Raw genomic sequence first — 20,978 nt, 5'->3', positions numbered from 1 at the left:
TCTCTCTTTGACCTCCACAACCTCCAGTGTTGAGGATCAGCATGAGGTTGGCCTACCGGAATCCAAGAAACAGGCGGTTATGAAGGATGTAGACAGTGGTGCTCTAAGGAGCCAAGTCTCGTATTCAACAATCAGTTCATTGTATTCCTGACACCGTTGAAAGGGTGGAATTGCCATTCTCTGTCTCCGATGACTTTCCCATCTGAAGGTTGTTCTCAAAGTCCATTCTTGGGAGCGTCGCGGAGAGAGAAGAGCCCCTGGACGGTGGCTAAAAAGTCCCTCTTGAATCGGTAGACGCCGTCTTAGTCCACAGAAAAAGACTTGAAAACGTGTTCGGTATCTGTTTGCTGCAGCTGGTGATGAACCCAGTCCCAGGTACGACAAAGGGGCCGCGCTTTCCCAGTACCCGAGCCCCATACAGGTGTCCGTGGGTTTGGCTAGGCCAGCCAGAGACGGTCTCAAAACCAGCAAGCAGGAAGGGCAAGTGCGCAGGCGCACAGTTGACTGCACCCGCCACCTCCGAGCTTGTACTTTGTTACTTAGGAAACAGCCAATCAGCGGTCCGGACGGGAACCAATGGGAAGCGCGGATGAGCCGACCCGGCTAATTTGAACGCGCGGCGCGGGGCTCAGGTTGGCGCGGGTGGGAAGGAGGGTGTGGGGAGCGCCTTCGGGTGGTCTGGGGCTCCGGACTGCGGCGGAGGGACCCGGCTGCGAGCGGCGACAGCAGCGGCGGGGAACCGACGAAGGGTAAGCTCTGACCCACGGCGGAGTCTGCCCCGCGGGCTCCACCGCTCAGGTGGACCCCGCCGCTCAGGGCGGAAGCAGTTTTTGTGCCAGACCCAAAGGTGCAGCGTGGAGACCGAGCAGGTTCTGGGTGGTGTCCTCTGAACAGGACGGGGGGGCGGTGCGGGGAGCAAGGCTCTTCCTTCCACATCTGCGTGGAGATCAGCGTCCCTCTGTTCATTTGTACGGCATCTGGGCTGGGTCCGCACAACTGCACCGGGTCCTGCCCTCTGTGCATCTGATCTGTGAAAGGTCCTCCCGCTCACTAGAACTGGAGACCTGGGACTCCTGCACACCTGTGTGGAGTAGCTAAGACCCTCTCCGCGCATCCCTACGGAAGAATTGATTGCAGAGCTGTGCCAGCTGCCGAAAATTAGTTACGGGGGGGGGGGGGGGCTCAGTAAATAATTTGATTGAATAAAAATGGAAAGACTGTCTGTATGACAAAAAGCTATGCCTTTTGCTACGGCTCCTAGGATGCCTCCCTTCTTAATTTTGGTACTTCTGGCCCTTTAAGATAGAACAGAACAACAGAATACATGTGTAGGAATTTTTTTAAAAGGAGTTCAAAGACATTAATGAAATAGGATTTTATTATGTGATAGAGAGGATTAACTTAACCAAAACCTGTATCTTGAAAAAGACTAGTTAAAAAAGCCAAACCTCTGGCAATGTTGATTAAGATATAAGGAAAAGAAACATAGAATGATCTTAGGAATGAAAATTGGGGCATAACTTCAGTTACTTGGAGAATAAAGAGAAAAAGAGACTTCAGTGGAACACCCTTTTGACAATGCTTTTGGACAAATTTCTAGAGAAAAAAAAACAGCAAAATTAACTCAAGAAGTTATGGAAATTTTGAACACACCTGGAACCACTGAGGAATTGAATTCATTTAAAATCTCCCCATCAAACTAAACAAAACAACACCCCCCCCCATGAAACTCCACCAGAAATGTATAAGCAATTACAAGAAATTATTCTAATCTTATACAAACTCTCCCTAAAAAAAAAAAAGTTTCCAGTCTATTTTGTGATATCAACAATCAGACAAAGAAATTTATACATTTACTGTATAAATGTATACAGTATAATAAATGTGTACAGTATATATGTATACATATATATATGTATTCATATATACTGTATACATTTATACATAAACTGTATAAATGTAGTTGTAAAAATCTCAAAATATTAGCAATCAGAAGCCAACGATTTCTATTTAAAAATATATCATGACCAAATGGGGTTTATCCCAGGAATATGAAAATGGTTTGAGATTAGAAAATCGAATACAATTTACACATTTACAGATTAAAGAAGAAAACCTATCCCATTAGGCACAGAAATAGAATTCAATAAAATTCAGTACCCATCCATGAATTTTTAAAAATTTGGTAAACTAGGGTTGCCTGGTGGCTCAGTTGGTTAAATATCTGGCTCTTGATTTTAGTTCAGGTCATGATCTCAGGGTCATGAGATTGAGCCCTGCCTCAGGCTCTGCATGGAGTCGGCTTGAGAGTCTCTCTCTGCCCCTGTTCTCTCCTGCTTGCTCTTTCTCTCTCTCTCTCAAAATAAATAAATGAAATCTTTAAGGGGCACCTGGGTGGCTCAGTCGGTTAAGCATCTGTCTTCAGCTCAGGTCATTGTTCCAGGGTCCTGGAATGGAGCTCCCTGTTGGGTTACCTGCTCAACAAGAAACCTGCTTCTCCCTCTCCCTCTACTTTTCCTCCTGCTTGTGCTCACTCACTCTCTCTCTCAAATAAACAAAAATAAATAAAATCTTAAAAAAAAATTTTGGGGGGACGCCTGGGTGGCTCAGTTGGTTAAGCAGCTGCCTTCAGCTCAGGTCATGGTCCCAGCGTCCTGGGATCGAGTCCCACATCGGGCTCCTTGCTCGGCAGGGAGCCTGCTTCTCTCTCTGCCTCTGCCTGCCATTCTGTCTGCCTGTGCTCACTCTCTCTTCCTCTCTCTCTCTGATAAATAAATAAAATCTTAAAAAAATAAAAATAAAAATAAAAGCTTAGCTAAAAGAATTTTTTTGGTAAACTACAAATAGAGGTAAATTTCCTTAAACCAACCGAAAGTGAAATAACAGGACATCCCCTATACAATTAGGAAAAAGATACGATCATTCACTATTGTTGCCACCATTCAAGATTGTACTAGAGGTCCTAGCCAGAACCATAAGACAAGAGAAAGAAATACAAATAAAATTAGAAAGAAATAAACAAAATTATCATCAGTTATGGCCTTATGATTGTCTATATAAAAAGCCCAAAAAAGACAGCTCCTTCCTCTGAACGACCCTGGTAGAAAGAACCAGTGGTCTCTGGATGTTGCCCTGAGGGTACTAAAGTCAAGGGAGGTAGGAACTGCAGAAACCAGGCTACAGAGCAGAATAGCCTAGGATGAAGAATAATGTCTCTGGTGACCATCAGAACAAGGTCAGGTTTTGGCCTTGCTACTTACCATCCCTGTGACAAGCGCCTTCCTGAGCCTCAGTTTCCCTTGTAGAGTAAGACTGTAACAATTGTATCAGTAACTACAGACTGAGATTGTTGCAGAAATTAAATGACACCATTTGTAAAGCCTCTAGCATAGGGCTTGATGCATAATTACGCGCTCAACAAATGGCAGCTATAATAGTAATTGTTTTTAAACTTTGGGATTCAGACTCTGCTCTTCCCTGGCTCTCATTCATTCCTAGGACAAACACCATACAACATCTGGGGTTGTTCTGGGGTTCACAGACTACATCAGAAGGGGGTCCTGCTCTCTTGAAGCTTGAGGACAAGAAACACACTTGTGTGAGAGATTTAAGAGAGTGAGGAAGGGGGCTACAGCAACCCTTGTGAAAACAGAACATGCAGGGGCTAGCTGCCTTCCCAGTTCCCAGTGTCTGCAGGCAGATGCCCTCAAGTCCCCAGAAATTCTCCAGGGGCTTCTAGAGAGGTGGGGCTTGTTCAACCCTAACCCTAAGAAAGTGGGCAGAGGAGCCTACCCCGAAAACAACTGAATCTTGGCTTCCCAGTCCCAGCTCGGCAGCGAACTAGCCTCTGGGTTTTAATGAGCTGCCCTGGGTTAGAAACAGGACGTGATTGTGGCTGGCTCGGAACCCTGAAGATCTTATTAAAGAATCATCTCCCTTGTACTTTGGGCTGAAATGCTCTTTCCAACAGGGGATCAAAGCAAACTTGACAAACGTTCTCTCATTAATCTCCCCATCCCCCTGGGGTGGGAGCAGATCCGTAGCTGTTCTCGCTCTGGCTCTCAAAGAGGGGAAGCTGATGCGACATTGCCATTGCTGGTGGAAAGAGCTCCCCACCGGTCAGACGCAGGGCAGACACCAGGACCCAGGCATCCCAGCTGCAGCCCTGCCAAGTGTCACCCTAACTGCACCCCCCCACCCTGTGCCCCCAGCGCAGTCTCAGGAAGAAGGAAAACATCTCATTAGGCAAACAGTCTGCCTCACTGGCCCTCAGGAGGCGGAGAGGAGAGGACTGTAAAGGTTATGCGCATTCCGTTGCCAGTGCCCTTTTTAATTTCCTGCTTAGAATGTTGGGCTGCTCTGTGGCTCTTCCTCAGCTCAAACCCTCCCCGCGGGGAGCTGGGACTGCCATTAAGCCAGACAGGATAGACCTAGACGGTGGGGCCAGGCACCCTCTGCCCTCACTTCTCTGGGTACAAGAGTGGGGCTCCCTGGGGGGGCAGGAATGCAAAGATGAGAGTCAGGAACTCTCTCTGGGTGTTGAAAATTAGGTACAGTCCATATATCTGAAAGTGTTTGCTGAATACATAATGCTAGTTACATAAAAAGGATTATAATTATTATATAAACATATGGGACTATTACAACAATGTGATCATGAGAGCGTAATATATAATACCATTGTAAGGCAGTAGAGCAGACTCTGCCGTCAGACTGCCTGGGTTGGAACCAAGCTCCATCACTTACTAGCCTTGGGATCTTGGACAAGTTGCTTACCCTTCTCAGTCTCAATTTTCTTGTTGAAAAATGAATCTAATAATAGTATCCATCTTGTGGGATTGCGATGGAGCTGAAAAGGAGATGGTATGCATAGAGTGTTTAAAACAACCCCTGCCACAGTGAGCACTCAGCTTTTCTGTTTATTGTGGCAGTCCGATGGCTGGGACAGGGAAAGAACTATACAATGTAACAAGATGATTATTGGTTGATAGCTTTCCCTTGTTCTGCGTGAAGAAGGAATGAAGACATGTTGGGGGTAGGGGACAAGAGTTTCAAATCAGCTCAATTCTGCCTCATTCCCAAAGGAAAACATGAGTTATTTACTAGAGTAGTAGAGAGAAATCTTACTTTTCTTTGCTTAATGACCTGGGTTCTAACAGTGGGACCTAAAAAAATCTTTCCTGGGAAAACATTCATCTATTTATATCCCCCAGAAATAGCCCCTATTCCTTAACCCTTTTAATATATCCCAAGAGTTGGGATGAGCTTTTCTAGGATAACCATGACTCCTGCATTCCAGAAATCCCATCTGTACCCTTGGTAGGCTGGCTTGATGGAGAAATGAGAACAGCAGGGAGAGAGGTATGAGGGAAATACAAGAGGGAATAGATAATAATTATCTATAATAATAATTATTATAGATAATAATTATCCTTATTATTACCAGGTCAACATCAGGAAATCGACCCACGTCACCTCCTGGATTAACGGATTAAAGGATGGGACACCTGGCCAGCTCAGTCAGTGGAGCCTGGAAATCTTGATCTCAGGGTTGAGAGTTTGAGCCCCACATTGGGCACAGGAGTCCTACCAAAAAACCCCCAAAACAAAAACAAAACCAAAAAAGATTAAAGGAGAAGCACTGTTATCATCTCAGCCCTTGTCAAAAACATTTGATAAAATTTAATGCCCATTTCATGGGGCGCCTGGGTGGCTCAGTGGGTTAAAGCCTCTATTCTCAGGTCATGATCTCAGGGTCCTGGGATGGAGCCCAGCATGGGGCTCTTTGCTCAGCAGGAAGCCTGCTTCCTCCTCCTCTCTCTCTCCCCGCCTGCCTCTCCGCCTACTTGTGATCTCTGTCAAATAAATAAATAAATAAATAAATAAAATCTTTATTAAAAAAATTAATGCCCATTCCTAATGGGCAGTAGAGGGTAGGGAACTAAATATAGAAGGGCTAAAGATAGAAAGTATCTGTCATTATTTGCAAACTATATCATCATTTAATTGAAAAACCTAAGAGAACTCATGACAGTCTATTAGAGAGATCAGTAATGTGGCCAAATACAAGATCTGCATCCAGAAAGCAGTTGCTTTCCTCCATTCTGGCAAATAAAAAAAAAATGAATCAGAAAACACAATTTTATTTATTTATTATTTTTGTTGCTTTTTTAAAGACTTTATTTTTTAAAGATTTATTTATTTTATTTCGAGAGAGAGAGAGGGAGTGTGTGTGAGCGAGCAGAGGGGCAGAGGGAGAGGAGAATCCAAAGCAGACTCCCTGCTGAGTAGGGAGCCAGACACGGGGCTCAATCTCATGACCCTGAGATCGCAGCCTGAGCTAAAATCAAGAGTCAGAAGCTCGACTGACTGAGCAACCCAGGCGTACCATTAAAGATTTAGTTTTTAAGTAATCTCTCCACTCAATGCAGGGCTCAAACCCACAGCCTTGAGTTTTGTTTTGTTTTGTTTTGTTTTAAGATTTCTTTGTTTATTTGACAGACAGGGAGAGAGACAGCGAGAGAGAGGGAACACAAGCAGGGGGAATGGGAGAGGGAGAAGCAGGCTTCCCACTGAGCAGGGAGCCTGATATGGGGCTCAATCGAGTCTGCAATCGTGACCTGAGCCAAAGGCAGACGCTCAACCGACATACCCCAACCCTGATTAAGAGTCGCACACTCCACCCACTGAGCCAGCCCTGTGTTCTTGAAAATGCAATTTTGAAAAGGGCCTATTTATGATATAATAAAGACTAGACAATAACCAGTAACAAACCTATCAAGAAATAGGCAAAACTCACGTGAGAAAAGCTATGAAATTTTTCTGATGGTTTATATAAAACAAATAAAGAAAAGAGATATGGGGCACCTGGGTGGCTCAGTGGGTTAAAGCCTCTGCCTTCGGCTCAGATCATGGTCCCAGGGTCCTGGGATCGAGCCCCGCATCGGGCTCTTTGCTCAGCAGGGAGCCTGCTTCCTCCTCTCTCTCTCTGCCTGCTTCTCTGCCTACTTATGATCTCTGTCTGTCAAATAAATAAATAAATAATATCTTTTAAAAAGAAAGAAAAGAAAAGAGATATGAAGTTCCGAGATAGGAAGACTTGATATGGTAAAGATGTCAGTTGTCCTCATAATAATTTATAGATGCAAAATACTCCCAAAATCTTAAGCAAGTTTTTTTCATAGAATTCTGTAAGCTGATTCTAAAATCATATGCAAGACACGATGCCCAAGGACAGTGAAGAAAAAGAACAAGGTGAGGTGTAATATAGAATCACAGCAAGTTCCTATGAAAGGAGCTTATCAGAGTAGCACAGAGCGCCCCAAAATAAATTCATGTTCATATGAGAATTTAGTTCTGTTAAATGTGCCATTTCAAACTGGTAGAGAAAGAATGCACTTTTGTAAACGATATAATCACTTACCATTTGGAAAGAAAAGACATTTAGAAACCTCATTAAAAAAAAAAAAAAAGAGTTCCATCTGGGTAAAGACCTAAATGTAAGAAAGAAAAAGTATCAGACAAAAATATAAGAAAATTACCCTGGGGAAGGAGTCTTCTTAAATATGACATAAAAACTGTAAAGAGAAGATTGACACATTTAGCCATTTAAAAATGAAAAACCTGAGGGTAGGAATTTTTCCCAAGAATGCATAGTTGGTTTGATACCAAAAGTAATATTAAAAAATTTACCACATCAACAAAATAAAGGAGGAAAAAACCCACATAAACATATCAGGAGGTGCTGAGAGATCATTAAATAAAGTTCTAGACATTTCCGATAGCAAGTCTAAGTCAAATAAGAGTGGAGGAAATTCCTATTATGATAATTAACTATTTATCCAAAACTAATTTCTAATTAGTGATGCACTAGCAACAGTTCCTTGAAGATCAAGAGCAGGACTAGGATGCCCCTTATCATCACTATTATTTAATATTGTTTTGGAAGTTCTAGGAAATGCAATACATAAGAAATAAAATAGTTGGTATAACCATGGAGAAAAAAAGGTAAAAAAGGGGGGAGGGGTTTTCTGACGTATAACCGTATACTCAGAAAACCCAGTAAGCTTTAATAAAAAAACAATTGGAACTAATCAGAGAGTTTAAGGGTGGCAGGTAGAAGGCAAATGTATAATTATCAATTGTGTTTCTCCAATACTAACGATCAGTACAGAAATGGGGGAGGGCACTCCATTCATAAGAGCAATTAAAGTACTTGGGAATTATCTTAAAAAGACAATTACAGGGGTGCCTGGGTGGCTCAGTGGATTAAGGCCTCTGCCTTCGGCTCAGGTTATGATCCCAGAGTCCTGGGATCGAGCCCCGCATTGGGGGGGGGGGTGGTCTCTGCTCAGCAAGGGGTTTGCTTCTCCCTCTCCCACTTCCCCTGCTTGTGTTCCCTCTTTCGCTGTGTCTCTCCCTGTCAAATAAATAAATAAAATCTTTTGTAAAAGGGGGGGGTAGAACAATAAATGTCTGAAAATAGTTCAGAAAATTAGGAGAAAGAAAGCCTAACAGTAGTGATTGGGAGGGAATGGTTCTTGCCTCACTAGGTAAGCAGCATGCTATAAGGGACTGGAATAGAAACGGGGGTATTGGCGCAGGAGTAGACAGATTAGTGGGACATAAAAGCCCAGTCATACGCCTCTGAAGAAACCTCAAGTCATTTGGCTATGACAAAGAGATATTCTTATTCTTATTCTCTTGAGGTATCACATGGAGATCACCTGCTGGAGAGGGCGTGGGAGAAGGTCCTCAAACACTAGTCAGGCTAAGGGCGTACCTCGTCAGAGCTGGGGTCAGATCGGTCCTTCTCTGTGTTGTGTGTCTGCCCAGGTGTTGCCATGGTGATGCCAGTGGAGGACAGCAAGGTGCGGGTCGTGGTGAGGGTCCGGCCCCCCACTCCGAGAGAGCTGGAGAGTCAGCGGCGGCCTGTGGTTCAGGTGGTGGATGAGCGGGTGCTGGTGTTTGACCCTGAGGAACCCGACGGGGGCTTCCTTGGCCTCAAGTGGGGCAGCACCCACGATGGCACCAAGAAGAAGGGCAAAGACCTGACGTTTGTCTTTGACCGGGTCTTTGGTGAGGCGGCCACCCAACAGGACGTGTTCCAGCACACCACCCACGGCGTTCTGGACAGCTTCCTCCAGGGCTACAACTGCTCAGGTGAGAGCTGGGGCAGGGAGGAGGGAAAGCCCCAGCTGGCAGCGGCCTTGCCTCCCTGCTTCCTTTTTTTTTTTTTTTTTTTTTTTAAGATTTTATTTATTTATTTGAAAGACAGAGATCACAAGTAGGCAGAGAGGCAGCTAGAGATAGAGGGGGAAGCAGGCTCCCCGCTGAGCAGAGAGCCCGATGCAGGGCTCGATCCCAGGACCCTGAGATCATGACCCAAGCCGAAGGCAGAGGCTTAGCCCACTGAGACACCCAGGCACCCCTCCCTGCTTCCTTCTGAGGGCTTCCTGCGTCCTGTGACTGTGCCCTCCTTACCCTCAGCTGGGCACTTGCCCAGGAGGATGCTGGCCCTTTCATTCTGTGTGCGACACACCCTCCCAGGCTCTAGTAGTGGGTCACACAGATGTGGTTCCTGTCCTCTTGAGGCTTGTATTCTAGAGGGGGGAGAAGATACTAATCACAAATCACCCCCAAAATGTGTGATTATAAACTGAGGTAAGTGATATGAGGAACAGAGAACCGCAGGCCTACGGCGGAGGAAGCTGCCTAGCCTGGAGAAGGGCCCCCCGGGAATGGGAGAAGCTCCCATGCGCACGCAGCAGTGGAGACCCTCTGCCCTGGCATCCACAGGCCCTCGGGGAGCTAGGCCATAGTCACAGGGAGCTGCAATGCTGCAGTGTGAACACGGAGGGGCGGGGGTGCGAGAGTGTAGGAGCCCTGGAACCGACCACAGGAAGGCACAGGAAGGGGCTTGGGGAGAAAGGGGGCACCAGGCTGGGTGGCAATGCACAGAGGGATTCCTAGGGCAGGCGGATCAGGCCCCCCCACCACCCTCCCCCGACTCTCTCCCCCACAGTGTTTGCCTATGGGGCTACCGGGGCTGGGAAGACACACACCATGCTAGGAAGAGAGGGGGACCCTGGCATCATGTACCTGACAACCATGGAACTCTACAAGCGGCTTGAGGCCCACCAGGAGGAGAAGCGATTTGAGGTTCTCATCAGCTACCAGGAGGTAGGGCTGTTCCCTCCCAGGCCCGAGTGGCCCCAGTGACAGATAGTGTGGGAAGGAGTCAGCAGCCCAGAGGGCACAGATGAAGCTCTGAGAGACACCACATTGGAGCAAAACCTGCCTATCTTGCTCTCACCGTGTACCGATGTCCTGCAGAGGGCCACTCCTGGCTCGGTGTCCTGCCAGGCTTTCCCAGCCTGCACCTCTGCTTGCCTCTGGCCTCTGGGAAGAGGGTTCCTGAAGGGCCCTCTCTCTCAGGCCTCTCTCTTGCCTCCTTCCTCCTCAGGTGTACAATGAGCAGATCCATGACCTCCTGGAGCCCAAGGGGCCCCTCGCCATCCGGGAGGACCCCGACAAGGGCGTGGTGGTGCCAGGACTCTCCTTCCACCAGGTGTGGGACGGGGCTCGGGTGGCGGGAGGAGCCCCGCTGCTTCTCCAGGGTTCTCTCTCACCAGGCGGTCTGGGGATGCCCTGGATCCTGGGGTGGTTCTAGAGAGCAGCTCTTCCGGCTGGGGGAGAAGCCCTGGCTGGGGAGACCACAGCGCCCTTCCTGGGCATCTCCTCTGTAGCCCACCTCCGCGGAGCAGCTGCTGGAGCTGCTGACCAGGGGGAACCACAACCGCACGCAGCACCCAACTGACGCCAACGCTACATCCTCCCGCTCCCATGCCATCTTCCAGGTGAGACGGGTCGAGGGTTGGAGCCCGAAGCTGAGGCTCCTGATGCCCAGCACCCCTCACACCTGCTGTCTGCCTTCCATTCCCTCCCCCTCATCCCCTCAGATCTTTGTGAAGCAGCAGGACCGGGTTCCAGGTCTGACTCAGGCCCTTCGAGTGGCCAAGATGAGCCTGATTGACCTGGCCGGTTCGGAGCGGGCGTCCAGCACCCATGCGAAGGGGGAGCGGCTGCGGGAGGGTGCCAACATCAACCGGTCCCTGCTGGCCCTCATCAATGTCCTCAATGCCCTGGCCGATGCCAAGGTAAAGCCACACAGCCCCGGGGGCCTGCCTGGGACAGCCACTGAGTGCCCAAAGCCCAGGGTCCTTCCCTCCGGCCCTGGGCCAGCGGCCACTGGGTCTCAGCCGGGATCAGTCCTGTCCAGCCATCTCAGCTCATGCCCTCTTGCTGTCACCCCAGGGCCGTAAGTCTCATGTGCCCTACCGGGACAGCAAGCTGACCCGTCTGCTCAAGGACTCCATCGGGGGCAACTGCCACACGGTGATGATCGCTACCGTCAGCCCCTCCAGTCTGACCTACGAGGACACCTACAACACCCTCAAGTATGCCGACCGCGCCAAGGAGATCAAGCTCGCGGTGTGTGCCGGCCAGAAATGGCCCACCCAGTGTGGGGTGGAGGGCAGGAGGAGGAAGGGACAGGACCCACCACCGTTTTCTGGTACCCAGAGCAAGCATTTCCCCAAGGCAGAGGGGAAAAGTTCCCTAGCCTCCATCTTCTTTGGGATAGAAGTGACTAGTCCCCATCCTTGGGCAGACTCCAGCTCGGGGAGAAGCAGGACAGTCTCCAGGCTTGAAAAAGAGAGGAAGCTATCACAGCAGTGGGCTAACAGGCAGAATCATCTCAAGAGGGAGATGACAGAAAGGTGACCACACGCTGGTCCATGAGAGCTGCCCTGGCCTGGTGAGGGCGTACTGGTCAGGGAGTCAGGAGTCTCCGGTTCAAAGGCATCCTTCTGCCTTTTGCTGTGGCCTCAGGCAAGCCACTCACTGCCCTTCTGCAGTCTGGTTCCCCCTTGGGGAGGGTGAGGGAAGGGTGAGTCTCGGGAGTGTGAGGGAAGTGCCTCGCTCAGAACCTGACTCTTGCAAGCGGTTGCCAAAAGCTGCTTTGAATGAACACGTGAACCTCTCCCCTGGGCCCCCATCTCAGCTTAAGAGCAACGTGATCAGCCTGGACTGTCACATCAGCCAGTATGCCACCGTCTGCCAGCAGCTGCAGGCTGAGGTGAGCGGCCCGCCTGGGGAGCTCGATGGGGAGGCAGGGCAGGGTGGCAGGGTCAGAGCTGGGCCCTGGGGCTCTGAGGGACTGGTTGCTTTGATGGCAGGTGGCCGCCCTGAGGGAGAAGCTCCAAGTATATGAGGCAAGAGCGGGGGCCAGACCGCAGGACCTCCTGAAATCCCCCAAATCGGGCCCTTCCCAGCAACTGTGAGTCCTGTGGGCGCACTTGCCCTCTTCGGTTCAGCAGGGAAAGCCCCCCTTCTCCAGCTTCTGTGCTGCCTCCTGGGGTCCGGGGTTCCCAGCCCGTGCCCAGCACACGGATTATCACTCTCGATGACACTGATTGTTGCCTCTAGTGCTTGCTCTCATAGGACACAGTGCCTTCTAGATTGTCCTAAGAGCAACTCTAAGTAACATTAAAGTAGAAGAAATGCTCCACACCAGATGACTAAGTGACACCCCCAGCCCACAGAAGCAGCATACTCCCTTAAAAGAAGGTGAAGTTAGGGAGGAGGCAGCATTGTTTCCTAAACCAGGAAATCACGGACGCTTCCTACCCTTTCTACTGCCTCCTTGTTACTCGAGCTGGGCCCTAGACCACCTTGTGCCACAGAGACCCTGCCCTGCCTGCTTTCCCACCTCTCAACCCTTCCCTCTCCCCACTAGCCTTCCCAGCCAGCCCTCACCCTCGGGCCTTCCCAGCCAGCCCTGCACTCCAGAGCTCCACCCAGGGTCTGCAGTCCTTCAGGAGGAGAACCTGGGGCCAGAGATCCTAGTGGGGAGGGTCGTGGAAAGGAACTCCCCAGACCTGGAGCTGCCCCAGGAAGACAAGGACAAAGACGCAGTGGAGAAGGAGGTAGGACAGAGGGGATGGAATTTGGGAAGCAGTGGCCCTCCCCAACTCATAGACTCCCTTCATTTCTGGGTTCCTTACCTGGATGTATTGCATCTTAGTTAATAGGAGGCTTTCAGATCCTATGCAGGAAGGGTAGCTCCTCTGTGTCTGCATTGAGGGGCAAGCCCCCAGAAGGTGAGCAGGGAGGGGGAAGCGGCCTGGGAAAGAGAAAGTCTCAACTAGGACCCAGCCAATCCAAGAGTCCTCATCCCCACTCTTGGCGGGTGGAAAGGTTTTAAGATCTGCTTATGTAGGGGAGGGTGGCCATCCAGGGCCCTCTATCTATGACTTCCTTCCTCCTTAGGTTCCCATCCAGGTACAAAAGCAGACCCTCGGACGCCAGCTGCCAAGGTCCCCTAGCCTGACCCTGCAGACCAAGCCAGACGTGGGCTGCCTCTCCCCACAAAACTTGGGCAGAGACCATTCTAAGCAGTAGGTGTCTTCTTGCACTCCTCTGGGGTTCAGAGTGGCAGTTGATGGGTTCCAGACTTCCTGGGGTGGGAGCTGGTATTAAGTACATTGCAAAAGTTTTGGTTTTGCCCTAGTTGAGAGTTGCATCTTTTTTCCTCAACATTGTCCCTTAACCACTTTCAACAAACTGGAAATTCTCACCTACTCTGTCTACTTACCATCCTCTCTATTCTTTTTTTTTTTCTTCTTCTTCTTCTTTTTTTAATTTATTTATTTGACAGACAGAGATCACAAGTAGGCAGAGAGACTGGAAGGGAAGCAGGCTCCCTGCTGAGCAGAGAGCCCGATGCGGGGATTGATCCCAGGACCATGGGATCATGACCTGAGCCGAAGGCAGAGGCTTTAACCCACTGAGCCACCCAGGTGCCCCCATCCTCTCTATTCTTCCACTCTGTCCATTTGGTGGAAAAAAACATCCAATTATCCCGGATTTGGCTGGCAAGTTAGCCCCAAGTTAGCATGGGGCTCCCGGGCCTAGCGCTCTGCTTCCCAGTCTGGGGGCTGAGCTGCCTGTCCCCTGCAGGGAGGAACCAAGCAACCGAGAGAAGTTGGGTGACGAACTCAGGAAGGGACCACCTTCTTGAGCCAGGTGCTTACCATGTGTCTTCACCAACAGATTGTGGCCATTTCTTCTCAGAAGTAAATACAGACCACTACCCAAAGCCAAAGAGAAATGGATTCTGGATCCTTCTTTCTGTCTTTAATAGAGAGGTCCTGCTAGTATGTTTTTTCTTGGCCCCTAGAACATAAATCCCCGGCCACTTAGCTTTGCTGCTGCCAACCCCACTCCTGCCTCCCCAGCACGCTTCACGCTAGGCAGTATATTTAAAGCTTCCGGACAGAAGGGCTTGTTTAATTTTATTTCTTGTTGGGGAGTGTCTGTTCCCGACTCAGCAAAAATGCCGCAGCCTGAATAATCAGCGGCTCATTATCTGTCTGCGGTGCTGACTCCCCAGGGCCCTGGAGTGGCAGGGATGCACTGGCAGGAGGTCCCCTTGGCCCCGGGGCTCCCACCGATGAGTCAGGGTCTCTGTGCCCTGGTGTCCCCTTACTGTGAGGACGGAAGACACCAGGGTTCTCATTTCCGCTTTGCCTCTAGTTTTGCGGTACCTGAAAGGTGCTTCAGTCCTAGCTGTGATTTGGGGATCGGTCTTCATTCTCCCTACTTCTTAGAGCTAATAATAGATACTAATAAAATGTGACAGATAGACCCCACATATCAGGGGCTGCAGAACATGCTAGATCTTCTCCATACTTGGAGACACCCTAACAACCAGATAATGAAAAATCATTTCTCTTTGGCTTTAGACTTTAGAATCTTAGACCACCAGGACCCTGAGTGGATCTTAGATTTTCCAGTTCAATGGTTTTTTCAGAATTTTTTTAGCTACCAAGTCCTTTTTTCAAATGGAATCTTACGCTAAAGTTTAATATGTAGAACAGATGAAGCAGAGTGACTCCCATTTTCAAGGTCCTCTGATGGGTTTCTAGAAACCTAATTTGGAAATATCTGGTAAAGCTCTGCTCCCCGCTGGCCAGATCGGGACCTGAGGTATTCACCCAGGGCCACATGGCCAGAGGGACAGGGAGAGGCTTGAGTCCCCGACAGCCAGGCCAATGCATTTCTCCCTAGACACCCCCTTCTCTCAGTGGTCTAATCTTCTTATAATGTGTGGCTCGGGCAGACGTCGAATGAGTTTCTGCTATGTCCTTTTTAATTTATATCCTGCCTTCTTTCAGAAAGGCCTGGAGGCTGCTTTGTAAAATGAGTTTGGATTCCCTGAGCACACACTGAAGGCAGAGCAGGGGGCCCAGAGATGTCCAGGCAGGTCCTGCTACCTGAGGATAAATGATTGGCCATGAATAATCCCCACCGAGATAATTGTGTTCATTCTTTTATCACAGGTGTGCCTCACAGGAAGGAAATTTGCTTTATTAGAATCTAAATTTATACCATCAATAATCGCATTACCCTCATAATTCCCTTTAAATAACCCCTCAGCGCATGTGAAGTGGGCACTGATTCGTACAGGCTCTTCTGGGATCCCAGTCACTGAGTAGGGAGGGAAGACTATTTGTGTTTTTGAGGGGCCTCTCAGAACCAAGACCAACACGGCCTATCTCATTCCCTCTCCTCTTGTCCTCACAAGGTAGACGTTTTCATTTTACAGAAAATCATTAACCTTACAGTGCTTCACATGTGGTAGGTACTCTTTAAACACTTCACGTATCTAATAATTCATCTCCTCTTCCCATAACCCTAAGACGTGGGTGCATCTGTTATCCCCGTTTTGAGGATGTGGAGACTGAGGTCAAGGAGTGCTTCCGAGGTCACACAGTGGGAAGTGTTGGAGCCTGGGCTTGAGCCGATAGGCTGACTTGAGCCTAGCTCCTCCCTGATGCTGCCTCATGTTGCGCCCTGGGTCAAAGAACTAATTCGAGATCATAGCAGGAGTGAATGGCAGAGCTGAGAAGAGACGCAGACCTTCTGGTCTGAGGCCATTTAGTGCCCTTTCCTACTTCCCAGGTCCCTATCTTCGTTGGGGGGCATATTTAGGGATGAAGCCCCACCTCCACCTTGCTTGTGGCCATCTCTGCCAGCCTTGGTCTTTAACAAGGGCCCGGCAGAGCAGGACCCACTGCTGGGAGGGCAGGGTGAGGCCAGGCAGGAGGGAGCCGGGGGACCGACTCCTCGTGGGCTCCTCACCACGCCTGGAGCCATGGCGCCGGGTCTGAGGTGGGCTGGGACCCCCTTCCCTCTCTTCCAGGTTGGCCTTGAAGGTGCTGTGCCTGGCGCGGCGGCAGTACTCCCTGCTCCAAGCGGCCAACCTGCTGACCCCCGACATGATCATGGAGTTCGAGACGCTGCAGCAGCTGGTGCAAGAGGGAAATGCTGAGCCTGAGGCAAAGGCCTCAGGCACACCCAGTCTGGCCCAGGGGCTGCCTCTGGAGCTGTGTTCTGAGTCCGGTGAGTTTCGCTCGTGCTCTGTGTCCAGCAGGGCGCCTGGGGCCTCCAATGCTGGGGTCGTGTTGTGCTACACAGGACCCGCAGTCCACCTGTGGAATTAGGGGCTCCTGTGTGTCTCCAGTGTCTCTCTCCCCAAATTCTACCCATTTGCCTTCCTTCTGGCCAGTCCCTGATCTCTCCTCAGTACCCGCCTTCTCTGTGCCCAGATTCTCCAGGCTATTCTGGCCCCGTGACCCGGACCATGGCAAAGCAACTGAGTGGCCTCATGCCCACCCTTGGGGTCCTACCAGGACACGACTGCACCCAAGCCCAGGTATCCCGGCGGCCCACAGAGAAGAAGAAGAGGAGGAGGAGACCCAGCCCCTCGGAGCCAGACAGCCCCCCAGCCCCAAAGCCGGGAACCAAGCGCCAGCGCCAGTCCTTCTTGCCCTGCCTGAGGAGGGGGTCCCTGCCTGAGGCTCAGCCTTCACTCGGGCCCACCACCCCCAAAGGGGGAAAGGCCTCCGTGTCCTGCCACTCCCCTCGCCTCTGTTCAGCCACAGTCATCAAAAGCCGGGTGCCCCTGGGCCCCTCTGCTGTGCAGAACTGCTCCACCCCTCTGTCCCTGCCTGCTCGGGACCTCAATGCCACCTTTGATCTCTCGGAGGAAGCCCCCTCGAAGCTGGGTTTCCAGGAACGTGTTGGCTGGGAGGATGTCCCCCAGGAGCTGAACAGGCTGGATCAGCCCTTCAAACCCAGGTGGGTCCCCCGAGCTCCCTCCCAGCCTCCCTCCCAGCCCTTCAGGCAGGGACTCAGGGGTCAGCAAGGGACAGAGGTGCTGCCGAGAGGAGTGGAAGCAGGCCTGATTTTTGGAGCCTGGTTTGCTGTCTCCCTCCCTTTGGTCTGACCAGTGTCAGTCCCCAGGCCCAGGAGGGCTGCTTCTCTTGGGGCCCCTGCCTTGTCTGTCCATACTCCAAAGCTGCCAACTCTGGGACAGTTTGTGGCATGCCCACGAGTGGCTAACGGGCACCACCCCGCCCACACTTGGGGAGGGTCAGTGGGAGCAGGAATAAGGAGGTGACCTTGTCCTCTCTATTCCTCTGTATCACTCACACCCTCTGGCCCAGTCTTAGTTCCACATCCGGCTGAGAAATGCATATTTCTGCCAATTTCCGCCCCGATTTTACCCCCTTGCCCAGCATCTGGAAGGGGATCCTCAGAAAACTCTAATCAGCATTTTTTGGTGAAAAAATGAAGCTCTCACCTTTGCCTTCCACTCACCTGCCAGGGTTAGGGAAACAGTGACCAGCTGAGGAAAGTCCAAGGCCAAGAACAAACAGCGGACTGACCTTGTACTTGTGAGGCTGAGGGCAGCAGGCTGCCCACCGCACCCCCTGCCCCTCCTACCGCCGGAGCCACCTCTCAGTAACAAGCTCACAGCCGGGCAGGTGGAAGGGTCAAATTGTTTGAACTCCAGTTCCCTGAACGTGCCAGAAGCTGACATCTGGATGTTCTCCCAGAGCAGGCCTGTCACTCAGCTGTCAGCCCAGGCCGAGCGAGGCAGGGAGAGGAATCCACCTCTAAGTAGGAAGAAACCTCAGAGGTCATCCTGTCCAACCTCCCCACCCTCCAAGCTGGGGGCTGGAGGGAGGAAGTGCCCTTTTCTGGTTCCTTCCTGATCTGCCTCCCTTTGCCTCCCTCCCTCCCACAGTGGACCTGTGCCCCTGTTCACCATGAAAGGCCCCCAAACGACATCTTCCTTCCCTGGGACCTCAGCCCGCAAGAAGAGGCGAGCTGTCAGGTGAGGCTGGGGCGGCAGATGGGGAGAGACAGAACTTTCCCCAGGGCGGTAAGCACTGAGTCAACTACGGGGTCTTGGCTGTGTGTCTGGACCCCTCGGAGCCCGTAGCAGGAGTCTCATGAGCAGGGCCGGCGTCAGGTTCCCTGACTGAAGGGGATTCCCTTGGCCCTTGCGAGTACTAGAAGGGAAAGGTAGCTCCCTTCGTCAGTGAAAGACTAGAGGCTCCCTCTCCTTGAAGGGGACATTCGGTGTTCACTGGTTAAACTGGGGGACAGACCCCCCCACCTCCCACCTCTACTTCCCTCCCACACCCCACTAAGCCCCCTCCCCACTGCCTCTCCTGCCTTCAGATCTGGCCTTGTTGGTGCTCAGCCTCCCCCCTGCTCTCAAGACTTAGTGTCCAGCGGTACCCCCTAACCCTACCCCGTAGCCCAAGGCATGGCTGTGACCTTCCTACCTTCCTTCCTTCCCTCTCCAGTTCATCAGTCTCCCGCTCCCTGGGAGTGGCCCGAGGCCACAGCCGCATCGCCCGCCTCCCCAGCAGCACCTTGAAGAAGCCAGCTGGGCTCTTCGCAATCCCAGGTGACTGGCACTGGGGTCAGGGATGGTCTGGGCTGATGAAGACAGGAAGTAGGAGGGGCCAGGATGGGCCAACACCCAGGTGAAGGGAGGGCCTGGGGTATTTCCCAGCATCGCAGGGACCCTGATGAGAGGTGGAGGGGAGATGGGGGAGGGGAGCAGTGGGACAGAGCCTCACCATCTTCCTCCCTGCCTGCCCCAGCCAACTGGCCCGTGGAGGCCCCCTCCGGTCCCCGCTGCCCTGGCAACCAGCAGGAACTGACAGGGATTGGGAGAGCCCTGTCGTCTGGGAGCTGTGTCGCCAAGGTGTCCTGACCCACCAACTCCTCCTGGTCCCCAGAACTGCCTGTGCCTGGAGCCCTGATCTGCCTTCCTGGGCTTGGAGCAATGAATGCCAACACCCTCTTCCTTTATGAACACTCATCACCATTCATTCTACCTGCCCTTTTTATCAATCTCTTGTTACACTCAGCTTCTCAGCAGGCAGATAATCATCTTAAATGTTAACACGTTTCTATTCTGAAGGTGCAACCACTGAGATGCCTGGGTAGCTCAGTCGGTTAAGCATCTGCCTTTGGCTCAGGTCATGAGGCCAGGGTCCTGGGATCAAGTCCCATGTCAGGCTCCCCACTTGACAGGGAGCCAGCTTTTCCCTCTCCCTCTCTGCCTGCCACCCCCCCCCCCCCCACTTGTGCTCTCTCTCTCTTTCTGTCAAATAAATAAAATCTTTTTAAAAATAAATTTAAAAAGAAAAGGTGCAGCCATCATACCCTGCTAGTTCACAATGCTCTCCGTGCAAGCAGGTGGCTTTGGGGGAGATTGCTCCCCACCTCCCATCTGACAGAGGGCTCTGTGTGCTCCTGGCCACTGTGCAAGGGAGAAGGGATGAGGACAGGGTAGGGGGTCCCAGTTCAACTCTCCCTGGTTGGTGAGAGAGGGGGACACACTCAGCCTCATCCCCGCGGCCTGGAGCAGGAGCCCCAGCCCCAGGCCACCATCCTGGTGCTGATGCAGAGGATACTAGTGTCTCGATTTCCAAATGAAGTCAGCTTTATTGTTCTTGCCCTGTTGGGAACAGGATGCACACTCCGTGTAAAAAGAAGGATAAAGAAGAAAGGGACACTCAGTTTTAATGCTACCACCTGGGCATAAGCGCTGTTCATACTCGATTTATAGCCTCTGATCCTTTATTTCTGCATATATACTTCTATATGTACTTGTAGATATAGATATATTTTTTTATTACAATGATTAATAAACCATCTCCATCATCAGTGTATGTGTCTCTGTGTACCTGGATGGGATAATAACACCTCCCCACTCTCCCAGACTTCAGGAAACTAAGTATAGAAAACATCCTCTACTGCCTCCTCCAGGGCCTTAGTTTGGGGCCTCGGGGTGAGCCCCCCCCTCTACTCTGCAACCCCATCTTCCACTAAGGGCCTCTTCTCCTGAGCAGGTGCAGAAGCCGTCACATCTACAGGCCTGCTCTATCCAACTGCAGTCAGGCATAAGTTGCAGAGAGTTTTGCTGTCAGAGACAGTGTTTAGGGGCCCCAGACCTCAGGCGAGGCCCCAGGCTAAGCCCTGACCACAGGAACCCCGTTCAGTCTTCCGCGGCCCCAGAAGCCCCATTCCCACCCCCTTTCAGTTCGTGGCTTTCCTCTGCACCTGTTCCCATGGTGAGGGTTCCACCCAAGTTTACCTCCGTCTCTCTAGGAAGATGCGGTGGGCTGAGTGAATGAATAGTGTAAACAGGATGATAGGAGTCTGTGTTTAACTTGCTCGGGAAAACAAACATGTTCAAGGTATTTAGCACATTGCGAGCCGTGTGTAAATAACGCTGCTAATTTCAAATGAGTCCTTGATGTGCTGGGGAAGCAGCCGCCCCCTCTACCTAGTGAGCCCCGCCCTATTCAGTTTGGCCTCCATTTTTGGAGGAAGAGAGAGAAGAACCCACAAGAGGAGCACTGGGTCCCTCCCGGCTGCAGGCAGCACACAAAACTTTGCGACCTAAGAGGTATAATGAGGACAGATTCCAGAAGGTTCACAGAACACGCCCAGGGTTAGACAGCAAGCAGCCATGCCAGGATTCAGACCAGGGTCTGGTTCTTCACATGACATCGAACTGCTTCCCTTTAGAAGCGAACAGA

General features: G+C 51.1%; 1 protein-coding gene across 2 annotated transcripts; it reads left to right on the top strand.

Annotated features, from left to right (window-relative positions):
• Positions 1–571: 571 nt before the first annotated feature.
• KIF18B (kinesin family member 18B) lies at positions 572–20,100 on the top strand. Of its 2 annotated transcripts, XM_082706343.1 has the most exons (17): positions 622–749; positions 5,447–5,519; positions 8,836–9,162; positions 10,025–10,182; positions 10,466–10,570; positions 10,749–10,859; positions 10,962–11,159; positions 11,317–11,493; positions 12,065–12,139; positions 12,240–12,340; positions 12,800–12,989; positions 13,333–13,460; positions 16,268–16,467; positions 16,674–17,205; positions 18,158–18,247; positions 18,726–18,829; positions 19,029–20,100. In XM_082706343.1, exons 3-17 carry the CDS (start codon positions 8,844–8,846, stop codon positions 19,139–19,141), a joined length of 2,601 nt encoding a protein of 866 aa, XP_082562469.1. In that variant the 5' UTR covers positions 622–749; positions 5,447–5,519; positions 8,836–8,843; the 3' UTR covers positions 19,142–20,100. The 2 variants fall into 2 exon arrangements, with proteins under 2 accessions (XP_082562468.1, XP_082562469.1); XM_082706342.1 differs by lacking the exon at positions 5,447–5,519 and having other exon boundaries at positions 572–749.
• The last annotated feature ends 878 nt before the right edge of the window (positions 20,101–20,978 follow it).

This window comes from Mustela nivalis, assembly GCF_964662115.1.
Source record: "Mustela nivalis genome assembly, chromosome: 17".
NCBI classification, from domain to species: domain Eukaryota; kingdom Metazoa; phylum Chordata; class Mammalia; order Carnivora; family Mustelidae; genus Mustela; species Mustela nivalis.
This window is presented reverse-complemented; position numbering and strand designations above follow the sequence as displayed.